At 42.5% G+C, this 22,780-nt stretch overlaps 1 protein-coding gene across 1 annotated transcript in view; it reads left to right on the plus strand.

The window, feature by feature from the left end:
* The window catches only part of grin2ca (glutamate receptor, ionotropic, N-methyl D-aspartate 2Ca), a 432,253-nt gene that overhangs the window by 338,688 nt on the left and 70,785 nt on the right, over window positions 1-22,780 (plus strand). Inside the window, exons 10-11 of the mRNA XM_034190478.1 lie at window positions 6,247-6,407; window positions 6,487-6,674. Coding sequence (XP_034046369.1) covers window positions 6,247-6,407; window positions 6,487-6,674 — 349 coding nt within the window. The remainder of the gene's footprint in view (window positions 1-6,246; window positions 6,408-6,486; window positions 6,675-22,780) is intronic.

Raw genomic sequence — 22,780 nt, forward strand, 5'->3', positions numbered from 1 at the left:
TACCTTCACTTCTATACCGGTTCCTGAATGATACTTTTTGGGTACCAATTTTATAAGATCAATTCTAACAAAAAGAAAATTACATTACACATAGTACAAATCTTGAGTTTTATTTTTCAGCTTTGGTAATTTTCCCCTCCAGGCAGTTTTTCTTATAGAAAAAAAGCAACAAATAATTTCCAGTGCAAAAAGAACACTTGAAAATACTCTAGTTTTTGTCAAAAGCATTTCTTTTTAGACATTTTGGCATGAATGTCTCTCCATACCTCTGAGCTCACCTGGCTGCTGCACGTCAGTGCAGAACATCTCATTTTGGGAGGAAAAAAATTTTTGATCGATTTAAGTTTATTGTTTGTATTACAATGGTTGGAAAGTGGTGTCATTTGATTTAAACAGTGATTCGCTTTGAAGTTATTAAATCCGACCGGACTCTGTCTTTCTAACGTGACTCGCACGGCACAGAGCTGCTCAGCATTTGGAGCTGTTTGAATGCAACAAGACAGGAGTCCCAGTTAGTGACTTTAATCCACACAAAAATGACTCACGATTAACATATTTTAATGGCTCTGAGAGGGGTTGAGAAGCGGATTTGCCGCTTCTGAAAGGCAGCAAAGCAAAGAACTGAAGCAGTGGGTCAGAACAGTACATCACTGCTTCAAAATGATCCACATATTAAGTTGCAGTTGAAGTGGACTCCGGTGGTGGAGATTTTGAATCAGGCTGCTCGTGCTCTGTAATGTCTCTGTAACTGAGTGATCTTCCTAATGCACAGTCCTCTGGCATTTTCAGGTGCATCCTTCGGTTTGATAAAAACCTTAGTTTGTGGCCCAGGCTGAATTTTTTTTTTTTTTCCAATTTATTTTCATTTATATAGCACCAAATCACAACAGAGTTGCCTCAAAGCTCTTCACACAGGTAAGGTCTAACCTTACCAACCCCCAGAGCAACAGTGGTAAGGAAAAACTCCCTATGAGGAAGAAACCTCAAGCAGACCAGACTCAAAGGGGTGACCCTCTGCTTGGGCCATGCTACAAACATAAATTACAGAACAATTCACAGAACAGTTCACAGATGAATATACAAGAAACGCTATTGGCGCACAGGACAGGAAGGTTACCAAGAGACAGGAGACACAAACAAGAGAGACAGGGACAGTAAAACCCAAGCAGGGAAAAAACCCAACAAGAGAATAAGACTACACAGAAGCAAACATAGCAAAAGCATGAAAACAAAACCAGGCAGAACCTCACATCCTGACGTACAAGTGAATGAATAGCACAACTTGTAAAGTGCTTTGGATATATTGAAAAGTGCTCTATAAATCCAAGTCATTATTATTATTATTATTAGTAGTAGTAGTAGTAGTAGTATTCTGTCATGGGACATATGCATTGTTTTGTTTTTGTTTTGTTTTTTTAAAGGACCCAGACAATATTTGGTTAGTATGTTTACATCTGTTCTGTCATCTGTCAAATAAAGAAACAAAAAACATTTTGCAGTTGATCTTTGCTAACATTAGCTAAACCCAGAATGGTGCGACCAGCTTTTTGTGTTTTAAATTAAAGCTTGACTGTTGCTGTCATACTCAAGTGACTTCATTGAGACACGTCAGAAAAATGCAATACTGTCAGTATTTTTATTTACTTTGCTCGCTGAACATTTAAACTAAACAATAGAACATTGCACAAGTGATGTTGTAGTGACAGTGGGGTCCCAAATTTCACTCCTGAGGTGATTTTGTCTTCATTTTTTAAAGAATGAGCACTGACATTAGTTGATAAATGGACTGCATTTATATGGTGCTTTTCCATCTACATCAGATGCTCAAAGCACTTTACAATTATGAATCACATTCACCCCGATGTCAGGGTGCCACCATACAAGGCGCTCACTACACACCGGGAGCAATAGGGGATTAAAGGCCTTGCCCAAGGGCCCTTAGTGATTTGTTGATAAGTTGATGGTGTGGGCTTTTACATAAGGCACTGTGCCGATTGCCTGTTTGTGAAAATTTCACTCCAGTGGTGAGAAAAACTATGGTGTTGCTTGATGAGATTAAGAAATGTAAATTATTTAAGTGTGTAACATACCAAAATGCAACAAAAAAGTGAAGACGTCTAAAAACATTTTAAAGTTCATTTTAAGGTTCCGAGAGTGGTGCTCTCGGAACCTGGGCTTGCTTCGCCGGGTTCCGAACAGTGAGACTGTCATCCCCACTGAGGTCCTTACCCTGGGTCTCAACATCAGATCACTGTCCTCGAAATCATTGTTGATTAATGATTTAATCATGGATCATCATTTAGATATGATTGGCTTGTGTGAAACTTGGCTCAAACCCACAACTCTCTTTCCTCTGAATGAGGCCTGTCCACCAGCGTACACATTTAGTCACGTGTCTCGTGGTGTGAAGCAAGGCGGGGGTGTGGCTTTTATTTACAAATCTAGGTTTTCTTTATTAGCTGTTGGGGGTCACAAATATAATTCCTTTGAGCATCTGACTCTCCGTTACACCCATGATGCTAAGTATTGTCAGGGTCATAAAACTGGAGCTCAGCTATGTTATTTTGTCACTGTTTATAGGCCCCCTGGCCCATATTCTGACTTCTTAGATTAATTTGGTGCATTCATCTCTAGTTTGTCAACAAGTGCAGACAACATTTTGATTATTGCTGACTTTAACATTCATATAAATAAGCCCTCTGATCCCCTTAGCAAATCATTTATGCAAATTGTGGATGCTTTAGGATTCCAGCAATGCATTCTGGACCCGACCCGGCCCTCCTAAGGCACAGTCACCTTGGTTCAATGATTATTTGCGTGACCTCAGGCAGAAGGCTAGAGGTTTGGAACGGAAATGGCGTTATTCCAAATTAGAGGTGTTCCGCCTTGTGTGGCGGGATGCTATTTTAGATTATAAGCATGCACTACTGGCCACGAAGCGGACCTATTACTCTGATTTGATCAGTAAAAACAAACAGAACTCAAAGTTTTTGTTTGACACAGTTGCATTTCTTATTCACGGGCAGCCACCTGTTAGTCATTCTCCCTTTTCAGCACAGGATTTCTTGGATTAGTTTGAGAAGAAAATAGAAGATATTAGGCTGATCATATCTCAGCATGCCTCGGCCCAGCCATTAAAACCTGCTATGGAGGTGGGCACTACCATTGAGGTGTTACCTAGATTGACAGAATTTAATAGTATTTCATTGGGCGTGCTGACGAAACTTGTGGCGTCTACAAAAAGCACAACCTGTTTATTTGATCCCATACCAACAAAATTGTTTAAGGACCTGTGGCCCACTCTTGGTCCGACTGTGCTGGAAATGATTAATCTGTCATTAACCTCTGGATCTGTTCCAAAATGTTTTAAATCAGCAATGATTAAACCATTACTTAAGAAATCTAATCTTGACCCTAGTGTATTGAAAAATTACAGGCCGATATCAAATCAATCATTCTGTTCCAAAATTTTAGAAAAGGTAGTTTCACTGCAGCTTATAGACCACCTCACTGAGAATGATCTTTTTGAGCCACTGCAGTCTGCTTTTAGGAAATATCACTCCACAGAGACAGCGCTCACTAAAGTTGTGAATGATCTTCTGCGAGCAATGGACTCAGACACCACTACGGTTTTGGTGTTGTTAGATCTCAGTGCTGCGTTTGATACCGTGGATCATCATATTTTGGTTATTATAGGTTATTATTATAGGTTGGAGAATTTTTGGGGGATTACTGGAAGTGCCCTTGCCTGGTTGATGTCATATCTGTCCAGTCATTCTCAGTGTGTCTTGTATAATGGCACTACCTCTGACCTTGCTGACATGAGATTTGGGGTTCCACAGGGATCGGTTTTAGGCCCCTTGCTTTTCTCCCTGTATGTGGCACCCCTTGGGCATATACTGCGGAGTTTTGGGATTGCCTTTCATTGTTATGCTGATGGTACTCAGTTGTACATGCAGATAACTGCGGGAAATCTCACTCCCATAAAATCCCTGGAGGACTGTCTTCTATCAGTGAGAAGTTGGATGTCTAGTAACTTACTACTTTTAAACTTTGATAAGACTGAAATGATGGTTCTTGGTCCAGCGAGACATCGGCATCAGTTTGACCAGCTGGCGCTCAGACTGGGTTCCTGTGTCATACATCATACGGACAAAATGAGGAACCTTGGGGTAATTTTTGATCCCACGTTGTCTTTTGACCTCCACATCAGGGATGTTACTAGGACTGCTTTTTTCCATCTGAGAAATATAGCGAGGATCCGCCCCATCCTGTCCATGGCTGATGCTGAGACCCTGATTCATGCTTTTGTTTCTTCTAGACTATATTATTGTAATGTTCTATTTTCAGGGTGACCACAGTCCAGCATTAGGGGTCTTCAGCTGGTTCAGAACGCTGCCGCCAGACTTCTGACATGTAGCAGAAGGTCTGAACATATCACACCCATTTTGGCATCTTTGCACTGGCTCCCTCTCTCTGTGAGAGCAGATTTAAAGGTTTTGTTATTGACTTATAAGGTTGTTCATGGACTGGCGCCATCTTATCTGGCTGATCTGGTGGAACTCTACGTGCCAGCCCGGGCTTTGTGGTCGCAGGAAGTCAGCAGGTCAAAGAGCCTTTTCGTATCGTGCACCCACCCTGTGGAACAGTCCTCCTGCGACCGTTAAGCAGTCTGAGTCTGTGGACATTTTTAAAGTAGACCTGCATTGAAATAAATGTGGTCAGATTTCAGAAAGAAATAGCTGATATGTATTTATAAGACACTTGTGAATGCAGTAAAGTAAATCTGTAAGCCCAAATTTGTAATTCAGCGGAGAAATCTTCATTTAAAAATGACAAATTTACAGCTAAAATTTAGCCCTCTGTGAAAACAGTTTGTACAGCCGTATCATTTCCATGACGTCAGGGACAAGACGACGCGCTCCCGCCTTCAGTCCGATCCTGCATTGAAATTGATTTTATCTGTTAGTAATGTTACTTATACACGTCCTGGTTTCAACATCCAAAAGTAAGCTGCAATGAATGTGAGATACAGATCTGTGTGCTCAGATCAGCAACGACATCGACAGTGGGCACCGTTCTTCCTCTCCCGCTCTCTGCCTCCGCTGCGCTTATTAAGTCTGCGGGCTCGTTAACGAGCTTGTTAACAGGCCACTCACACCGCCCGTGTTGGCTTTGCAGCCAGATGCAGTGCACAACACCGGCATCACCTCTCTGTCTACTGAATGGAGCTGCAGCACACTTGGCACAAGTCCTGAGATTACGCTCGCTGTTTTAATGCGAAGCAGCCGGTACACCTGTTGCTGCAAGGACAGACTTCTTGCGGCAAAATCCACAGCACCGCACGTCTCGGCAATCGGAGCCCCAGAGCTCCATGGACACTGAGAGAGGTTTATATATTTTTAATGACTGGGATTCTTTGCGGGTCTCGCCTCCATATCCGGCGATGGTACTAGAGGCGAAAGACAGTAGATTTTCATTGCGACACCACTCAATCAAACGGGCGTATGAAAAAGTCCCCCAAAATAATTTTCAAGCACAAATAAAAGAAATGTGTACTCACCAAACGTGCCGCAAGACAATATGAAGTTTTAAAAAAGTAGATCCTTCCGTATAAGACAAGAAAAAGGTGCAGATGCAAACTGACGTAAATCCACAAATTACAATTGGTGCAATGCATGCTGGGAGAGGGTCTTGTCCGTGACGTCTCGGCAGCGTCCATGATAAGAGGGACAATTTGCGGAGGGCTAAATGTTAGCTGTAAATTTGTCATTTTCAAATGAAGATTTCTCCGTAGAATGACAGATCTGGGCTTGCAGATTTACTTTACTACATTCAGAAGGATCTCATGTGTAAATGTTAGCCATTTTTTGTTCAAAAAATCTGACTGCATTTTTTTCAATGCAGGTCTCCTTTAAGTCAAGACTCAAAACCTATTTTTATTCTCTTTCTTATGGATAGTTTTTATTTTTGTTTTATTCTTTTACTTCTGTTTTTATTTATGTATTTGAATTTTTTATTCATTTTTATTTATTTATTCAATTTTATGTTGACTTGTTTTATGTAAGGCACCTTGAGATGGCTTTTGCTGTGATTTGGCGCATTATAAGCTAATTAAATTAAATTAAATTAAATTAAGTGTATGTGCCTTTTGTATATGCTGGCCATTGCTATAGTAAAATATGCTTAAAAACTATAATTCCCACTAACTGTTGTTATTATTTGTATTTCTGCCTTTCTCAACAGTTTCAAAAGCCACAGGAGCAGTACCCTCCATTCCGTTTTGGTACAGTCCCAAATGGCAGCACAGAGCGTAACATAAGGAGTAACTACCCTGAAATGCACTCCCACATGGTCAGATACAACCAGAGGGGGGTGGAGGATGCCATCACCAGCCTGAAAAAAGGGTAGGTACTTGCCAACAAAGAGTATAGCAGAAAGCAGCAGAACATTGAGCAGTAAAAGTAATTTCCTCCACCCTCCTAGAAAACTGGATGCCTTCATCTATGATGCCGCTGTACTTAATTACATGGCTGGCAAAGATGAGGGGTGCAAGTTGGTGACCATTGGCAGTGGAAAAGTCTTTGCGACGACTGGCTATGGCATTGCCCTGCAGAAGGATTCACGTTGGAAACGACCCATTGACCTGGCCCTACTCCAGTTCCTTGCAGATGGTACATTCATGATATACTGTAACTACAAGGGATGCTCAGAGAGTGCAACCTGTTCCTTGCATGTTTTACCCTGAGCTATTCAAATTAATGTTTGTTCAAATTCATGCAAATAAAACTGAACACAAATGTTTAATACAGACAAGAAAAAACTTGCAGCCTAGATAGATAGATAGATAGATAGATAGATAGATAGATAGATAGATAGATAGATAGATAGATAGATAGATAGATAGATAGATAGATAGATAGATAGATAGATAAAGGGTGTAACGATACATGTATTTTTATTGAACCATTGCCGTAGGGACGTTCAGTACAGGGCTGTGGATGGGTGAGTTCGTGTTGTGTGTGTTTACATTCGGTGTTGCTAATTTGTTGACTTTCTCGCTGAATTTGACAACTTTCCAAACCCTCTTGATGACTTAATTCCTCAAAAGCAACAAGCGACAAATGTAACTATTTTCCCTGGCATTACTGGAGACTTTTCTGATGTTTGGTAACTGAAAGTGAAAGTCTCTGTTGTCACTGAGCAGCAGCAGGTCTCCCCCTCCTCCTCTGCTGCCTGGAGCAGCCTGTAAAGCACTGCGCGGAGGGATATCTACAATCCTCCTCACTTGGACTCACTCAGCCTACTGACCTCATTTGCTGCGCTGTGATTAAATAGTCCCCAGACTTTGGAAGTCCTGGCCTTGAGAAGTTTTATTTTAATAAATGATGGCCAATTTTAATGGCAAAATAAAACAAAACAAACCAAGAATCAAGTTTATTTGTGGTTCTAAATATTTTGAAGGTGTTTTACTCACTTTTTTTGCCACTCCCACAATGTTTTTGTTTTCAAAACTTGATTTAAAAAGATATATTAACAAACACTAAACGAACAGTTAAGGCCACAATAACATTCACAGTATTATTATAAATAAAAAGAGATAGAAAATAAATTGTACAAAAGTAAAGGGATTCTTTAACATTTATTCTCTTTAAGAAAATCCTTATAGAGTGTGACAATTTTGGACAAGTTAATTTTTTCTGGCAAAAAATATGAAGGTTGAATAAAATTGAACAGGGCTTCATGCTGGAACCGTTGTGCTGCACTTTACGAGGTCTGTCCAAAAAGTATCGGACCTTTTTATTTTTTTGCAAAAACCATATGGATTTGAATCACGTGTGATTGCATCAGCCAAGCTTGAACCTTCGTGCGCATGCATGAGTTTTTTCACGCCTGTCGGTTGCGTCATTCGCCTGTGAGCAGGCTTTGTGTGAGCACTGGTCCACCCCCTCGTCGTTTTTTATTGCGAATAAATGTCTGAACGATTTGGAGCTTTGCTGCATCAATTGTTTTCCAGAAACTGTGAGAGACCTCCAGGTGGACACGTTCAGAAAATTAATATGGCTTTCAGGGACGATTTTGTGGGGATTACACAGATTAAGGTGTGTTACTGCCGCTTTAAGGATGGCCCACAATTGCTGAGAGCGCGCCACGCTCCCAGCGCCGATCGACAAGCTGAATCAACCAGATCATTTCCAACGTGAAGGCTTTGTTGATCCGGGACGTCGTCTGACTTCCACAAAAAAAGGAAAAAGCCATGGACATCAGCACTTTTTCGGCACATTCCACTGTTAAAGGAGTTTTTTTCATGGAAAGAAAAGCGGACGGATGCGCCACCGTGCCATTCATGGCGCGGGACAAAACCACCTCCGTGTTGGTCTCACAGGACGGCTTTGAGATGGCTTTCAGACGGCTGTCGGTGGGTTTTCAGTCGTGTGACTAACCGAGAAATTGTGGATGAGCCTGAACATGCCAGAACATGTCCTGTGAGGCTTCATCACGGCGTTGCTTTGCGCCATGCGGCTCCACCGCGATGCGCGGAATTCCTCCGCACGTCTGTCTCAATGTGCCGAAAAAGTGCTGATGTCCACATCTTCCGCAATTCCTGTGCTAGTCAGAGGACGTCCCGGTTCCCAGTTTCGAAATGAACGGCACATTTCACTGTTACAGGAGTTTTTGTCATGGAAAGAGGAGCGGAGGAAGCCTTCACGTTGGAAATGATCTGGTTGATTCAGCCTGTCAATCGGCGCTGGGAGCGCGGCGCGCTCTCAGCAGTTGTGGGCCGTCCTTAAAGCGGCAGTAACACTCCTTAATCTGTGTAATCCCCACAAAATCATCCCTGAAATTTTCCGAACAGTGTCCACCTGGAGGTCTCTCACAGTTTCTGGAAAAAAATTGATGCAGAATGCAGCAAAGCTCCAAATCGTTCAGACATTTATTCGCAATAAAAAAATGACGAGAGGGGTGGACCAGTGCTCACACATAGCCTGCTCACAGGTGAATTACGCAACCGTCAGGCGTGAAAAAACTCATGCATGCGCACGAAGTTTCAAGCTTGGCTGATGCAATCACACGTGATTCAAATCCATATGGTTTTTGCAAAAAATTAAAAGGTCCGATACTTTTTGGACAGACCTCGTACTTGTGAAAAGGTTTTGTTAAAGGCTGTTTACTAGGAATTTTTTTTTTTTGTAGAATATTTTATGCATTTGTTATTTGAGAACATTTTATTTAACTTATTACCAGGCAGCACTTTGCGATTATTTTATTTTCCTGTTTCTATAATGTTACAATAAATTGTTGGTTTAAACAACAAGCAAATTTAGGTTTAGCATTTTGTTCAAAACTGTACCGAAAATGTACCGAACTGTGATTTTTGTGTATCGTTACACCCCTAATAGATAGATCAATAGATAGATAGATAAACAACTTTTGCATGGGTCACCAACTTGAGTAGTGAAGGGGACCTGCCCTCCATGTTTCCCATATTTCCCTCCTGCTCATTACAACTGATTACTCAGGCATGGTGTTTTCTAGCTCTTAACTGGATGAACACACCTGACTTAGTTAATTATCAGTGTGTGGACCATGGCGAGTTGGCAAAACAAACACTAAAAAATTGATGTTGCAACCAAATACCAGTTATGTGATTTTTTCTGAACTGCTGTAATGATTTTTTTTATTATATTTGTATTTTTCATGTCTGTGACCTCTTCTCCAAACATCAAAACCACAGTAAAAGATTTATTATTTAATGTTGCGGTTATTATGCCAATATGACTGTTTTTGCTACATACAACTTAACTTGAGTGAAAAATCAGTGTTGGTGAATGTCTCAAGAGGCAAAGCAGTCCCAAGGCTTGACATGTTGGGGATGTAATGATGTTGGAGCCATTTTACAAAAAAAAAGTGTTTTGGTGATGTTGTCAGGCTTCAAGCAAAGCAGGCTCACTAATGTCCATTGGGTACTTGTTGTCCCTCATTAGAAAAGGAGTGAGCACTTGATTGCATCAGGAGATTTAACATGGTGTACTATTGAAGTAGTATTACGTCCTGTATAAGCCCTGAGACCCGTTGGTGCCAGTGCTTAACTTCAGATTATATCGCAACAGATGAGAGTCTTTGACACCACTTGAATGGGACACCAGTCTGAGCCAGTTTACTTCCCCAGCCAAGGCCAGTACGTGTTTACTGATGGGTGGACTGAGGCAATGTAGATTAAGTATCTTGTCCAAGGACACAAAGATAGCATGAGCAGGATTCAAACCCAAGTCTGTATATTGGTAGGTCCATATCAAGGTCAGCTCCATATCAACTGAGCAAAAGGATATCTTAGTAGTTAGCACTGTTGCTTCACAGCAAGAAGGTTCCAGGTTCTCTTCCAACCTGGTAATTTCTTTGTGGAATTTGAGTGTTTTCCCGATGTTTGTTTGTGTGGGTTCCCTCTGTGTGCTCTGGCTTTTTGCCACTTCCAAAGACATGTACAGTAGTGTTCAGAATAATAGTAGTGCTATGTGACTAAAAAGATTAATCCAGGTTTTGAGTATATTTCTTATTGTTACATGGGAAACAAGGTACCAGTAGATTCAGTAGATTCTCACAAATCCAACAAGCCCAAGCATTCATGATATGCACACTCTTAAGGCTATGAAATTGGGCTGTTAGTAAAAAAAAAAAGTAGAAAAGGGGTGTTCACAATAATAGTAGTGTGGCATTCAGTCAGTGAGTTTGTCAATTTTGTGGAACAAACAGGTGTGAATCAGGTGTCCCCTATTTAAGGATGAAGCCAGCACCTGTTGAACATGTTTTTCTCTTTGAAAGCCTGAGGAAAATGGGACGTTCAAGACATTGTTCAGAAGAACAGCGTAGTTTGATTAAAAAGTTAATTGGAGAGGGGAAAACTTATACACAGGTGAAAAAATTATAGGCTGTTCATCTACAATAATCTCCAATGCTTTAAAATGCACAAAAAACCAGAGACGTGTGGAAGAAAATGGAAAACAACCATCCAAATGGATAGAAGAATAACCAGAATTGCAAAGGCTCACCCATTGAGCAGCTCCAGGATGATCAAAGACAGTCTGGAGTTACCTGTAAGTGCTGTGACAGTTAGAAGACGCCTGTGTGAAGCTAATTTTTTGCAAGAATCCCCCGCAAAGTCCCTCTGTTAAATAAAAGACATGTGCAGAAGAGGTTACAATTTGCTAAAGAACACATAAACTGGCCTAAAGAGAAATGGAGGAATATTTTGTGGACTGATGAGAGTAAAATTGTTCTTTTTCTGTCCAAGGGCTGCAGACAGTTTGTGAGACGACCCCCAAACTCTGAATTCAAGCCACAGTTCACAGTGAAGACAATGAAGCATGGTGGTGCAAGCATCATGATATGGGCATGTTTCTCCTACTATGATGTTGGGCCTATATATCACATACCAGGTATCATGGATCAGTTTGGATATGTCAAAATGGGCCCTTGAAATGGGTGTTTCAACAAGACAGTGACCCCATGCACGTGAGTAAATGAGCAAAATCTTGGTTCCAAACAATCAAAATGAATGCCCCGCAGATGTGAAGAAATCATGAAAAACTGTGGTTATACAACGAAATTTTTCTACTTGTTTACTTTTTTTACTAATAGCCCAATTTCATAGCCTTAAGAGTGTGCATATCATGAATGCTTGGTCGTGTTGGATTTGTGAGAATCTACTGAATCTCTGGTACTGGTACCTTGTTTCCCATGTAACAATAAGAAATATACACAAAACCTGGATTAATCTTTTTAGTCACATAGTACTACTATTATTCTGAACACTACTGTAGGTTATGTGATTTGGTGACCCAAAGTTGACCATAAGTGTGCGTGAGAATGTTTAGGTGTTTGTCTCTTTATATGTGTTAGCCCTTCAAAAGTCTGGCAGCATGTCCAGGGTATAATGGCTGTCCAGTGATCTCCTCCAGTAGGCTCCAGCAGACTCCAGCTTCATGCTTGGTTTGTGCTCTGACTGTCTGACACAAGTAACACGAACCCTAACCTTACCAACCCCCAGAGAAAGAACACATGTGACAGTGGTAAGGAAAAACTCCCTCTGAGGAAGAAACCTCAAGCAGACTAGACTCAAAGGGGTGACCCTCTGCTGAGGTGAGACAGGATGAGCCGTTCCATGGTCTTCATGAGGTGAGAGGTCAGGGCAACTGGTCTGTAGTGGGCCGGTTCCTTGACGTGCAGTGTTTTGGAACCGGGACCACACAAGAGATCTTCCACAGGGTGGGGACCACCCCCAGGCTGAGGCTCATGTTGAAGATGTGGCTGAGGACCTCACAGAGCTCATCTGCACAGGTCCTCAGCAGCCTCGGGGAGATCCCATCAGGTCTTGCTGCCTTCCTCTGCTTCAGCCGCAGGAGCTGGCCTCTCACCTCGGTTGGAGTTACAGTAAAGGGAGGAGGGGGAGGGGGCAGCTGGGGTGTGAGCTGGGGTGGGTTGGTGCTGAATACAGTCGCGGGGGGAGGGATGAGGTCTGGGGTGCAGTGGAGGTGACCAGGGGGTAGAAGGTGGGGGGTCAGAGGGACTGGAGGGCTGGCTGCTGGAGACATGTGGAGGGCAGACTGCAGTCCTTATACAGCCTCTGGAAACGGGTTAGCACTGCTAGCTCCTCGGTCTTGATGCAGAGAGATCTTACATTCCCCATGACCACAGATGGAATATAGGTCCTTCTCCACTTTGTCCGGCCGCCCCTGCAGCCCCTATATTTCTTCTGAATGTCTGCAGGTACATCTGGGTGCTCAGCATAGCGGGGGCCCGGCCCACTGTACATTGAGCCTCTTAGTCCAAGCAGCTAATCCCGGCTATAAACAATGGGACGTCCAAAGCTGGAAACAAAGGGATTTCCCCGTGCTGCCTCAAAAAGTGCCGAAAGCAGCATGAAAATAATCACGAGTGCCAAAAGTGGGTTTCCCTTGTGCATACTTGCACAGGGTACCACCTACTGCGAATAAAAACAAATAAGCAACATTAAAAAGTATTAAAAATAGCAAAAGTAGGAAAAGAGAGAGAAGAGCTGAAGTAACAGGCAGCTGCGTCAACAGCGCCATCTTGAAAAAAAAAGCTGACGTGATGTGATTCTGAACATCTATTGTGTGCCTGCAAGACTGTGTGTCATCCAATGTGTAGATTACGTTGCCAGCAGCTGGAAACTCACCCTGTTTACATGCACACAGACAAAATAAAAGCCAGAACTACAACAATAAAAATCATAATCATATTAACCATCATCATCATTATCTTCATTGTAGCAGTAGCAATAACGACAATATTCAAAATATTTACAATTATAATCTGACAAATGAGACATATCTGCATAATTCAGTAGCTCATCTCATGGACAACAATAATCACGTCACGTCATTGTCACTGAAATCCCTGTGATCCTCAGATGAACACCATAAAATTAGGGAGATTCAATGGCAAATATCACATCCTCAATGTAAAAATATAGCCAGCAACACTCAAGTGTCCTTCTTAATAAAGGTTTTAATGACTCACGCAAGGCGACAGGATCAGGAGCACAGACGCATTTCGACTAGGTCTTCATCAGTGTGTAAGGCCATTCAGGAAATTACATCTTTTATGGTAACACCAAACAAAAACAGGTGTAGAACTCCACAAGACATGTAAATGCAGACATTACTAATAATAAACCAAAACATTCAAAAGCGGATAATAATAAGAAGAAGAAGGAAATAATACAAAAATAAGAAATTAAGAAAAATCCCACTGTAGAGAAAATACACTACAAAAAAATTTACACTGCAAAAAAAAGTTACACTACAAAAAAAAATCATCAACACGTAAGAGTACCAAAATGAGGCCTACCAATTATAAAGGTCTACAAAACAGCTGTGGCTTGTATACAAGGTCTGTTAGAAAAGTATCCGACCTTTTTATTTTTTTCAAAAACCTGATGGATTTGAATTACGTGTGCTTGCATGAGCCAACCTTGAACCTTCGTGCGCATGCGTGAGTTTTTTCACGCCTGTCGATTGTGTCATTTGCTTGTAAGCAGCCTTTGTGTGAGGATGGGTGGAGTCTCTCATCATTTCTTCTTTGCAAGGAAATGGCGGAACGATTGGAGCAGTGCGACTGCATCAAATTTTGCCAGAAACTGGGCGACAGCCAGGTGGAAACCATTCGGATTATTTAGACGGCTTTCGGTGACGATGCTATGACCATCACACAGATTAAGGAGCGGTACAACCGGTTTAAAGACGGCCGCACAACGTTGGAGAGCGAGCCACGCTCCGGTCGGCCATCAACTTGCTGAAATGACCGGATCATTTCCAAAGTGAGCTCTGTGGTGATGCGGGACTGTCGTGTGACTGTCCGAGAAATTGTGGAAGAGGTGGACATCAGTACTTTTTCGGCACATTCCACTGTGACAGAAGATTTTGCCATGAAAAGAGCTGCAGCGAAATTTATGCCGATGGCTTTGGCACAAAGCTGATGGCGCAGCACTGTATTGAAGCCTCACAGGACATGTTGTGACATGCCATTCGGAAGATTCAGATGGCTTTCGGTGGCTTTTCAGTCATGTGACTATCCGAAAAATTGTGGAAGAGGTGAGCATGTCACAACATGTCCTGTGAGGCTTCAACATGGAGGCGCTTTTGCTGCGCCGTCACCTTCGTGCTGATGTGCTGATGTTCAAAAAAAAAAGTGCAGATGTTCACCTCTTCCACAATTTCTCTGATAGTCACACGACGGTCCCGCATCACCACAGCGTTAACTTTGGAAATGATCTGGTCATTTCAGCATGTTGATGGCCGCCCGGAGTGCGGCTCGCTCTCCACTGTTGTGTGGCTGTCTTTAAATCGATTGTACCACTCCTTAATCTGTGTGATGCTCATAGCATCGTCACCGAAAGCCGTCTGAATAATCCGAATGGTTTCCACCTGGCTGTCGCCCAGTTTCTGGCAAAATTTGATGCAGTCGCGCTGCTCCAGTCGTTCCGCCATTTCCTTGTAAAGAAAAAACATATATCAATAACAATGAAGCTCATAAATAGAAACAATACAAATATATAAAAAAAAATCACACATCAAGACTTCACAAAACCAAATAGGCATAGTAAAGGATAAAAAACACACCTAAAAAAAATAAGTACAAGGCCAAAAAAGTAGAAAAGTGCTGAAAAGTAAAGTACGCATACATCTGCATGGCTCGAAGTTGGCGCATCACTGGTACACCCGGAGGATTCCCAGAGGCTTGCGAATCCTCAAGTAACCAACGCTTGGCAGAGGTGACAAAGACTTTTGTGCAAAGTAGTGTGAAATCCTTAATAAATGCTCCTTCGACCTCATGCTTCTCATTATAAAATATGCTGACTCTGAACTCTCTAAGATTCCGACTGATATTGCGGGTTTGCGTGGTGAAATGAACAAGAAGTTCGACACGCCCCAGCTACAAGTGATATTTACGACTTGTTCTGAATCGAGAGACTCTTATGAGAAGCAGTTGACAGAGAAAAAATGGAAAAATACTGGAGGGATACCATGGACTATAAGAATGGTAAGATCTATCCATGGATGTCTGCAGTTGACTTCACACCACGAGTAGGGCGCCAATGCCGAGGGCAGTACATGCCTCGCACCGGTGCTTGACCTCATGGGGGATCCAGCAGTGATACATCTACGGATAACAGCCGTGGTCACCGTTTTTTAAAGAGACCTACCGGGAGATTTCATACGAGGAGCATTGCTCGAAGTGGCGGACAAGGAGGGGTGGGAGACAGCACCGGCCGCACTTGAGACCGGATACCATAGCCCTGGAGAGCAGCTTGTCAGTGGTCAACTTGTCCAACAAACCCTTATCTGAGGAGGAGGCCTCAGTCTTACAAAAAGGTCTTTCTTTTGTTCCTTCACAAAAAGCTAAATCTTTTGAAACTAGAGTTGAAATGTATACATTTTTAAGAGTTGTGAAGCTGAAAGCTTTTTTCTACAAGGGGCCGACTCATGCTCCATCTTTCTCACAGAGGTGTGATGTCCAGTCTGTCCAACTTGAGTCGTCTTCTGACCCGTCCTCCAGTTATCCTGCTCTGAAAACGGGACTGAGGGCCAAAAGTACATTTGTTCCTCCTGCGTTGAATCCAGCAGTGGCCACGTTTTGTAGACTTATGGAAAAAGAGGTGATTGATTTAACTAAAAATGCTAAGAAGCTGCATTCCAATTTAAGCCCACAAGAGCAAGAAGCCTTGCAATGTCTGTCTAGTGATACTGATATTGTTATTCGTAATGCAGATAAGGGGGGTGCTGTGTGGTTATTCAGAGTAAAGTCTGCTATAGAAATGAGATTCTTCGTCAACTGAGTGATAATTCTTTTTATGCTCCTCTCTCATATGATCTCACTGTTAGATGTCAAGATGAAATTTATTCTTTTCTCAAAAAATCAGTGATGAGAAACTTATCACACTAGATGAATTTAATTTTCTTTTTCAAAGATATCTAGTGCGTCCTATTTTTTACACTCTTCCTAAGATACATAAGAGTTTGGATGAACCAGTACCTGGATGTCCCATTGTTGCAGGCAATGACTCTTACAGAGTCTATTTCTATTTATACTGATCAACATATTAAACAACTGTTTTTTCAGCTACCGTCATTTATTAAAGATACTACTAATTTTCTTAATAGATTAGAGGCGATACAGATTATTACAAAAGAGGACCTTGTCTGCACAATGGACGTAGCCAGTCTGTATACAAATGTACCACATGTTGAAGGACAACTAGCATTGAAGTTTTTCCTTGATACAACAGATAATCCTGTCCCACCCATGAACTTCCTTTTGGACATGTCTGAACTTATTTTGAATAGAAATTATTTCAAATTTGAGGACTCCTATTTTTTACAATGTCAAAGTGTTAGTATGGGCAGTGTATGTAGTCCAAATTATGCCAATTTATTTCTGGGCAAGTTTGAAGAAGATTTTGTATACAATAATACTCCATTTTTACCATTTTTAAAGTGTTGGTTTCGCTACATAGATGATATCTTTTTCATTTTTTCTTGAACTGTGGCTCAACTTGAGGATTTTAACGTTTATATTGATTCTAGGATGCCTACTATTAAGTTTACGCTAGAATTTAGCTTTGATTCTGTTTCTTTTCTTGACGTGAATGTGTGTAAGGATGACTATTTTAGTACCAGTCTGTATAAGAAAAAGACTGACTAATAGTTATTTGCATTTCACTAGTTATCATCCTTCTGGTCTTAAAAAGAGTCTGCCTTTCAGTCAATTTTTGAGAGTAAGGAGAATTTGTAGTACTGAGGAGAGTTTTGATGTACAGGCAGAGGAACTCTATAATAGATTTCTAGTAAAAGGATATGACAAAAAGACACTGGTGGACTGCTGGCACAGGGTCAAACAAATTGACAGACGGTCGCTTTTAACTCCTAAACCTCGTCCGTCCAATACTTCACAATTGGTCTGTGCCACTACTTTCTCGGATATCACACTAGATCTTAAAAACAGTGTTAAGATCAAGAGTTGCCTATATTTGCCCATAAGAGAGACCCTAACCTGAGAGACAACCTTGTTAAGACAGACACATATATGCACCCGGAACATTTTTTGTCTTCACTGCCTAATGGGAATTATCCTTGCCAGGGTTATGTTGAGTGTAACGCTATGATTAAAGGAGACTGCTTTACACATCCACATTCGGGCCATAAATATTTGGTGAAGAGCAGGATTTCCTGCAAAACTAAGTTTGTTTGCTAAAATGCCCTTGTGGCCTGTGTTATGTGGGCAAGACTAAGAGAGAACTAAAGACTCTCATCTCGGAACATAAAAGTCACATTAGGAACAGAGTTAAAAAGTCTTTGGTAGCGAGACATTTTTTGGGTGCTGGCCACGATGTATGTTCTCTCAGATTTCAAGGTATAGAAATGGTTGAACCCCCTAGATGGGAAGGTAACAGGGAGAAGCTTCTATTACAACGGGAAGCATTTTGGATACATACAGTGGTGGGCACAGATAACCAAAAAAATAACTTCGACAACAGATAATCAGATAACTGAAAAGTTATCTTCGATAAAGATAAAACAATAAACCACCAAAAAATGTATCGGAAGTTACAGATTACCGATAACAGATAAATTCCAATATTGTCTCTTCCAATTTAAGTTTTAATGCCACAATAGTTTCTAGCAATATTAAAAGTAACAACAGACCCAAACAATGAAACCACACTTTCGTCTTTGAACATTCTACCCCTGCTGGAAGCGCTTGTTTATTACACCTGTAGAAAACATAAAACATAATAAATGTGGCTGCTTGTGCATCTTCATAATACAAACTGAGGGGGAAGTGTGAATGCAGAGATGGCACACCGCAGCCATCACTGGCATCCAAACAGATGCACCCACCAAATCCCGACAGCTGTCCACACAATGACGTGATGCCTGCCCATGTGACCACAATTCCCACCCACCACTGACCGCACCCGAATGGCATGGGCGGGCCACGGACAATGTGGGATGCACCTGCCCTTACATGGTACATGTCTGTCATTTGATGGTTTATTGTTCTTTATCTCAGGATGGGACAATGACCTTTGTCATGGTGTATATTTGTGTCAACAGATATTTAGGTTGATGTAGTATCAGGCAATATGTGTCAATATGTTGGCAACAATTGAGCAGCAACAATTTGAGGTTTGAGTCACGATGAAGTGGTACTTGCCTTTGTGTGTCTCTAACTGTGTGGTGTTCATCTGTGGATCCGCAGCAGATCCACAGCATTCCCATGCCAATGACATGAGATGTGATTGTTATTTTCATAAGCCACTTAATCATGGAATTTGTTATGTGATTATTGTAATATTTATTAATTGTTGGTATTATTATTAACATCCATCCATCCATTTTCTTCCGCTTTATCTGGAGTCGGGTCACGGGGGCAGCAGCTCAAGCAAAGCCACCCAGACCTCCCGATCCACACACACCTCCCCCAGCTCCTCCGGGGGAAGCCCGAGGCATTCCCAAGCCAGCCGAGAGACGTAGTCCCTCCAGTGTGTCCTAGGTCTTCCCCGGGGCCTCCTTCCAGTGGGACGTGCCCAGAATACCTCTCCAGCGAGGCATCCAGGGGGCATCCGGAAAAAATGCCCAAGCCACCTCAGCTGGCTCCTTTTGACGTGGAGGAGCAGTGGCTCGACTCCGAGCTCCTCCGAGTGACCGAGCTCCTCACCCTATCTCTAAGGGAGCACCCAGGCCACCCTGCGGAGGAAACTCATCTCGGGCCGCTTGTACTCGTGATCTCGTTCTTTTCGGTCATGAGCCAAATCTCATGGCCATAGGTGAGGTCGTGTAACCCAGAGGAAAAATGATTAATTATGTTGTATTTTCACTAGTACAGAGGAAAAATTGAGCTTTCCAACATTTTCAATGTCCCTGAAGGCAACCACAGCCACCTGGTTATTTCCAGCCAATCACAGGTTTTGGAGGGAAAATAGGTTTTGGAGGGAAATATAGGCTCTCTCAAGTTCCTCTCCTTGTCAGTTGTGTGGGGAGAGGAATTGAGGACAGCTGCTGCACAGGTTAGTCTTTGCAAACAAATATCCGAAACATTTATAATATTGCTTTAGTAACTTACCTTTTCAATGTAACTGCTTTAGATCCAGCCTACCTAAACTTGAGGATTGTGGGACTGTTCTGGAATTTATGTTGTCCTTGGAATTGGTGAGCATGAATATTCTGACTTTATCAAATGCTAAAATGCACATGTGCCTAATTATGCTAACAATGCTAAAATACTAACATGTGGTCAAGGGCCATAGAAAGGCCTCATAGTAATGGATGATCTTTGGGTAGTCTCCATTTTGAAATGCTAATATATTGATTTTATTTTTGATTCTTTTTTCAGTGAATTAGAATACTTTCTCTTGATATCAAGTTTGTAATGAATTATGTACACAGGGAATTGTTGTAATCTGAAGTTTGTACTTATTCATGAATTTTGTATTACTGTCATGAATTTTTATTGGGACCTGCTCAGTTTATACAGGCCAGGTGCCGTGATTTGGGCCTTATTATCCTCGTGTTTGGTCCCCCTGATGGTGAGCTTGTGAATTCCAGGGACCTCAAACCTAAATGCACTGGTCTTTTCAACAGTCTGGTAGGAGGCTGGTGCAGCCTGCTTTCTTCCCTTCCACCTACTGCAACTCTGGTTCACCACTGCCCATACTCACCCTGTTCTGGACATTGTGCACTATTCAATTTCATCCATTTCCATATTCAAGCTGGACACTTGCAGTGAAGGTGAATAGGGAACTGTGTGCAAAATACTGGACATTAAGTCCGAGTCGATTGAAAAAACCTTGTGGACATTTTGATTTTTCTTGTGTCATAATACCTACCCTGAACAACTGAGCTCAATTAGTGTGCACATCTCACTGTAAATATTGATGGGTTGTTGTTGTCTTTTTTGTGTGTTTGTTCCCCTCCCTTGCAATACAGTATAGCACCATACTCATTTCATATGGTTGTTTTGTTTTCACTTACCTTCACCCTCCAGTTGTCCTTCCTGGTCTTCTGACTTATATTTCTTAGCTTCGATCTATAGGTATTAACTCCAGAGGTGTTACAGTTGGAACATAGATTGATCGTAAATCGAGGGCTTTGTGCCCCTGCTCACCTCTCTCTTCACCACGACGGTCCGATACAGCGACCAATCACTGCAGACGCTGCACCAATCCATCTGTCGATCTCACGCTTCATCCGACCCTCACTCGTGAGCAAGACCCCAGATACTTAAACTCCTCCACTTGAGGCAAGCACACTCCAACGACCTAAAGAGGGCAAGGCACCTTTTTCCGGTCGAGAACCATGGCCTTGGATTTGGAGGTGCTGATTTTCATCCCGGACGGTTCACACTCGGCTGCAAACTGCCCCAGTGCATGCTGAAAGTCCTGATTTGACAAAGCCAACAGAGCCACATCGTCCACAAACAGCAGAGATGAGATTCTGTGGTTCTCTACACCCTGGCTGCACCTTGAAATTCTGTCCATAAAGGTAATGAACAGAACCAGTGATAAAGGGCACCCTGGCAGAGGCCAACGTGCACTTGAAACAGGTTTGACTTACTGCCGGCAATGCGAACCAAGCTCCTGCTGCAGTCATACAGGAACACAGTCAAATGCCTTCTCCAGATCCACAAAGCACATGTGGACTGGTTGGGTGAACCCTTGAGCACCCGATGGAGGGTGTGGAGCTGGTCCAGTGTGCCGCGACCAGGATGAAAACCACACTGCTCCTCCTGAATCCGAGGTTTGACTATCGGATGAATTCTCCTCTCCAGTACTCTGGAATAGACCTTACCGGGGAGACTGAGGAGTGTGATTCCCCCTATAGTTGGAACACACCCTCCGGTCCCTCTTCTTAAACAGAGGGACCACCACCCCAGTCTGCCAATCCAGAGGCAGTGTCCCCGACCGCCACGCGATGTTGCAGAGGCGTGTCAACTAAGACAGTCCCACAACATCCAGAACTTAAGGTACTCAGGACGGATTTCATCCACCTCAGGAGCCTTGCCACCGGGTAGCTTTCTGACCACCTCGGTGACTTCGGCCTGGGTGATGGATGAGTCGCCTCTGAGTCCCAAGTCTCTGCTCCTCTTCGGAAGACGTGACGATGGGATTGAGGAGATCCTCAAAGTATTCCTTCCACTGCCCGACAACATCCCCAGTCAGGGTCAGCGTCTCCCCACCTGCACCACAGACAGTGCGGGTGGAGAGCTGCTTCCCCTCCTGAGGCGTCAAACGGTTTGCCAGAATTTCTTTGAGGCGGCCCGATAGTCCTCCTCCATGGCAATTATTAACATGTCTGTTATTGTTATTATTAAGTTTTATTAATATTATTGATGTGGTATGAGACATGGTTTGCAAGGCAGGCAGATTGTGTTCTTTGAGTGCTTGGTGAGCCGGCCCCATATGTGTATCTGGGCATTCGACCTGTCGGGGGGGTGGCCTTGGCGCAGTGCGAGTGACACGTTCCATTAACGCCACTATGCCACATTTCTCTGTTTTGCCCTGGGTTCACACCTGCATTCTTTCCCGTCTGCCCAAACGTGTGTCCCTCCCGATGTCAGCATGGTTACCATGGTTCGATGATTCGAACTGTTTTGCCGTGATTCAGTCAAATTTGCGTGTGTGAAGGGGCCCTAAGTTCATTTTCATTTTTGACCTGGACCCAATCCATTGTGGTCCAGATATGGGAAAGAGTGAAATGTCAATTCCTTGAATTTCCACCTATAAAATAAAGCTTTCAGATATCTGAAATTATACTTATGGATAATAGAGTCCAGGTTTGACAACTTTAAGGACAGTTTTTGTTTGTGTTTTTTTTTGTTGTTTTATGTATAACCGTTTCGGGGGTGTAACTGAAATGTTTCCTCATTGTTTTCTCAAATCCGAAAGTGTATTTCAGATAATGCAGAGTTCATAATTTAAAATGTCTAAAACACTTTCCTGCAACAGACTGATGTTCTATCCAGAGTGTACCCTGTCTCACACAGTGACTGCTGGGACAGGCTCAAGACCCCCTTGACCACTGATTGCAGTAAGCGGTATAGAAATGAATTATGAAAGACACACTTTCACATCTGTAAGTGGACTTTCCCTTAACTGCTAAAAAAAAATGTAAGCTGTCTGAATGGCCTTGATGATGGGTGTGGCTGGGTGCTCGCGTGCACACCCAGTGCCATTATGGAGTGGGGCCTTGGTGCCTGGGCA

The sequence above is a fragment of the Thalassophryne amazonica genome, chromosome 16 (assembly GCF_902500255.1).
Source record: "Thalassophryne amazonica chromosome 16, fThaAma1.1, whole genome shotgun sequence".
NCBI lineage: Eukaryota > Metazoa > Chordata > Actinopteri > Batrachoidiformes > Batrachoididae > Thalassophryne > Thalassophryne amazonica.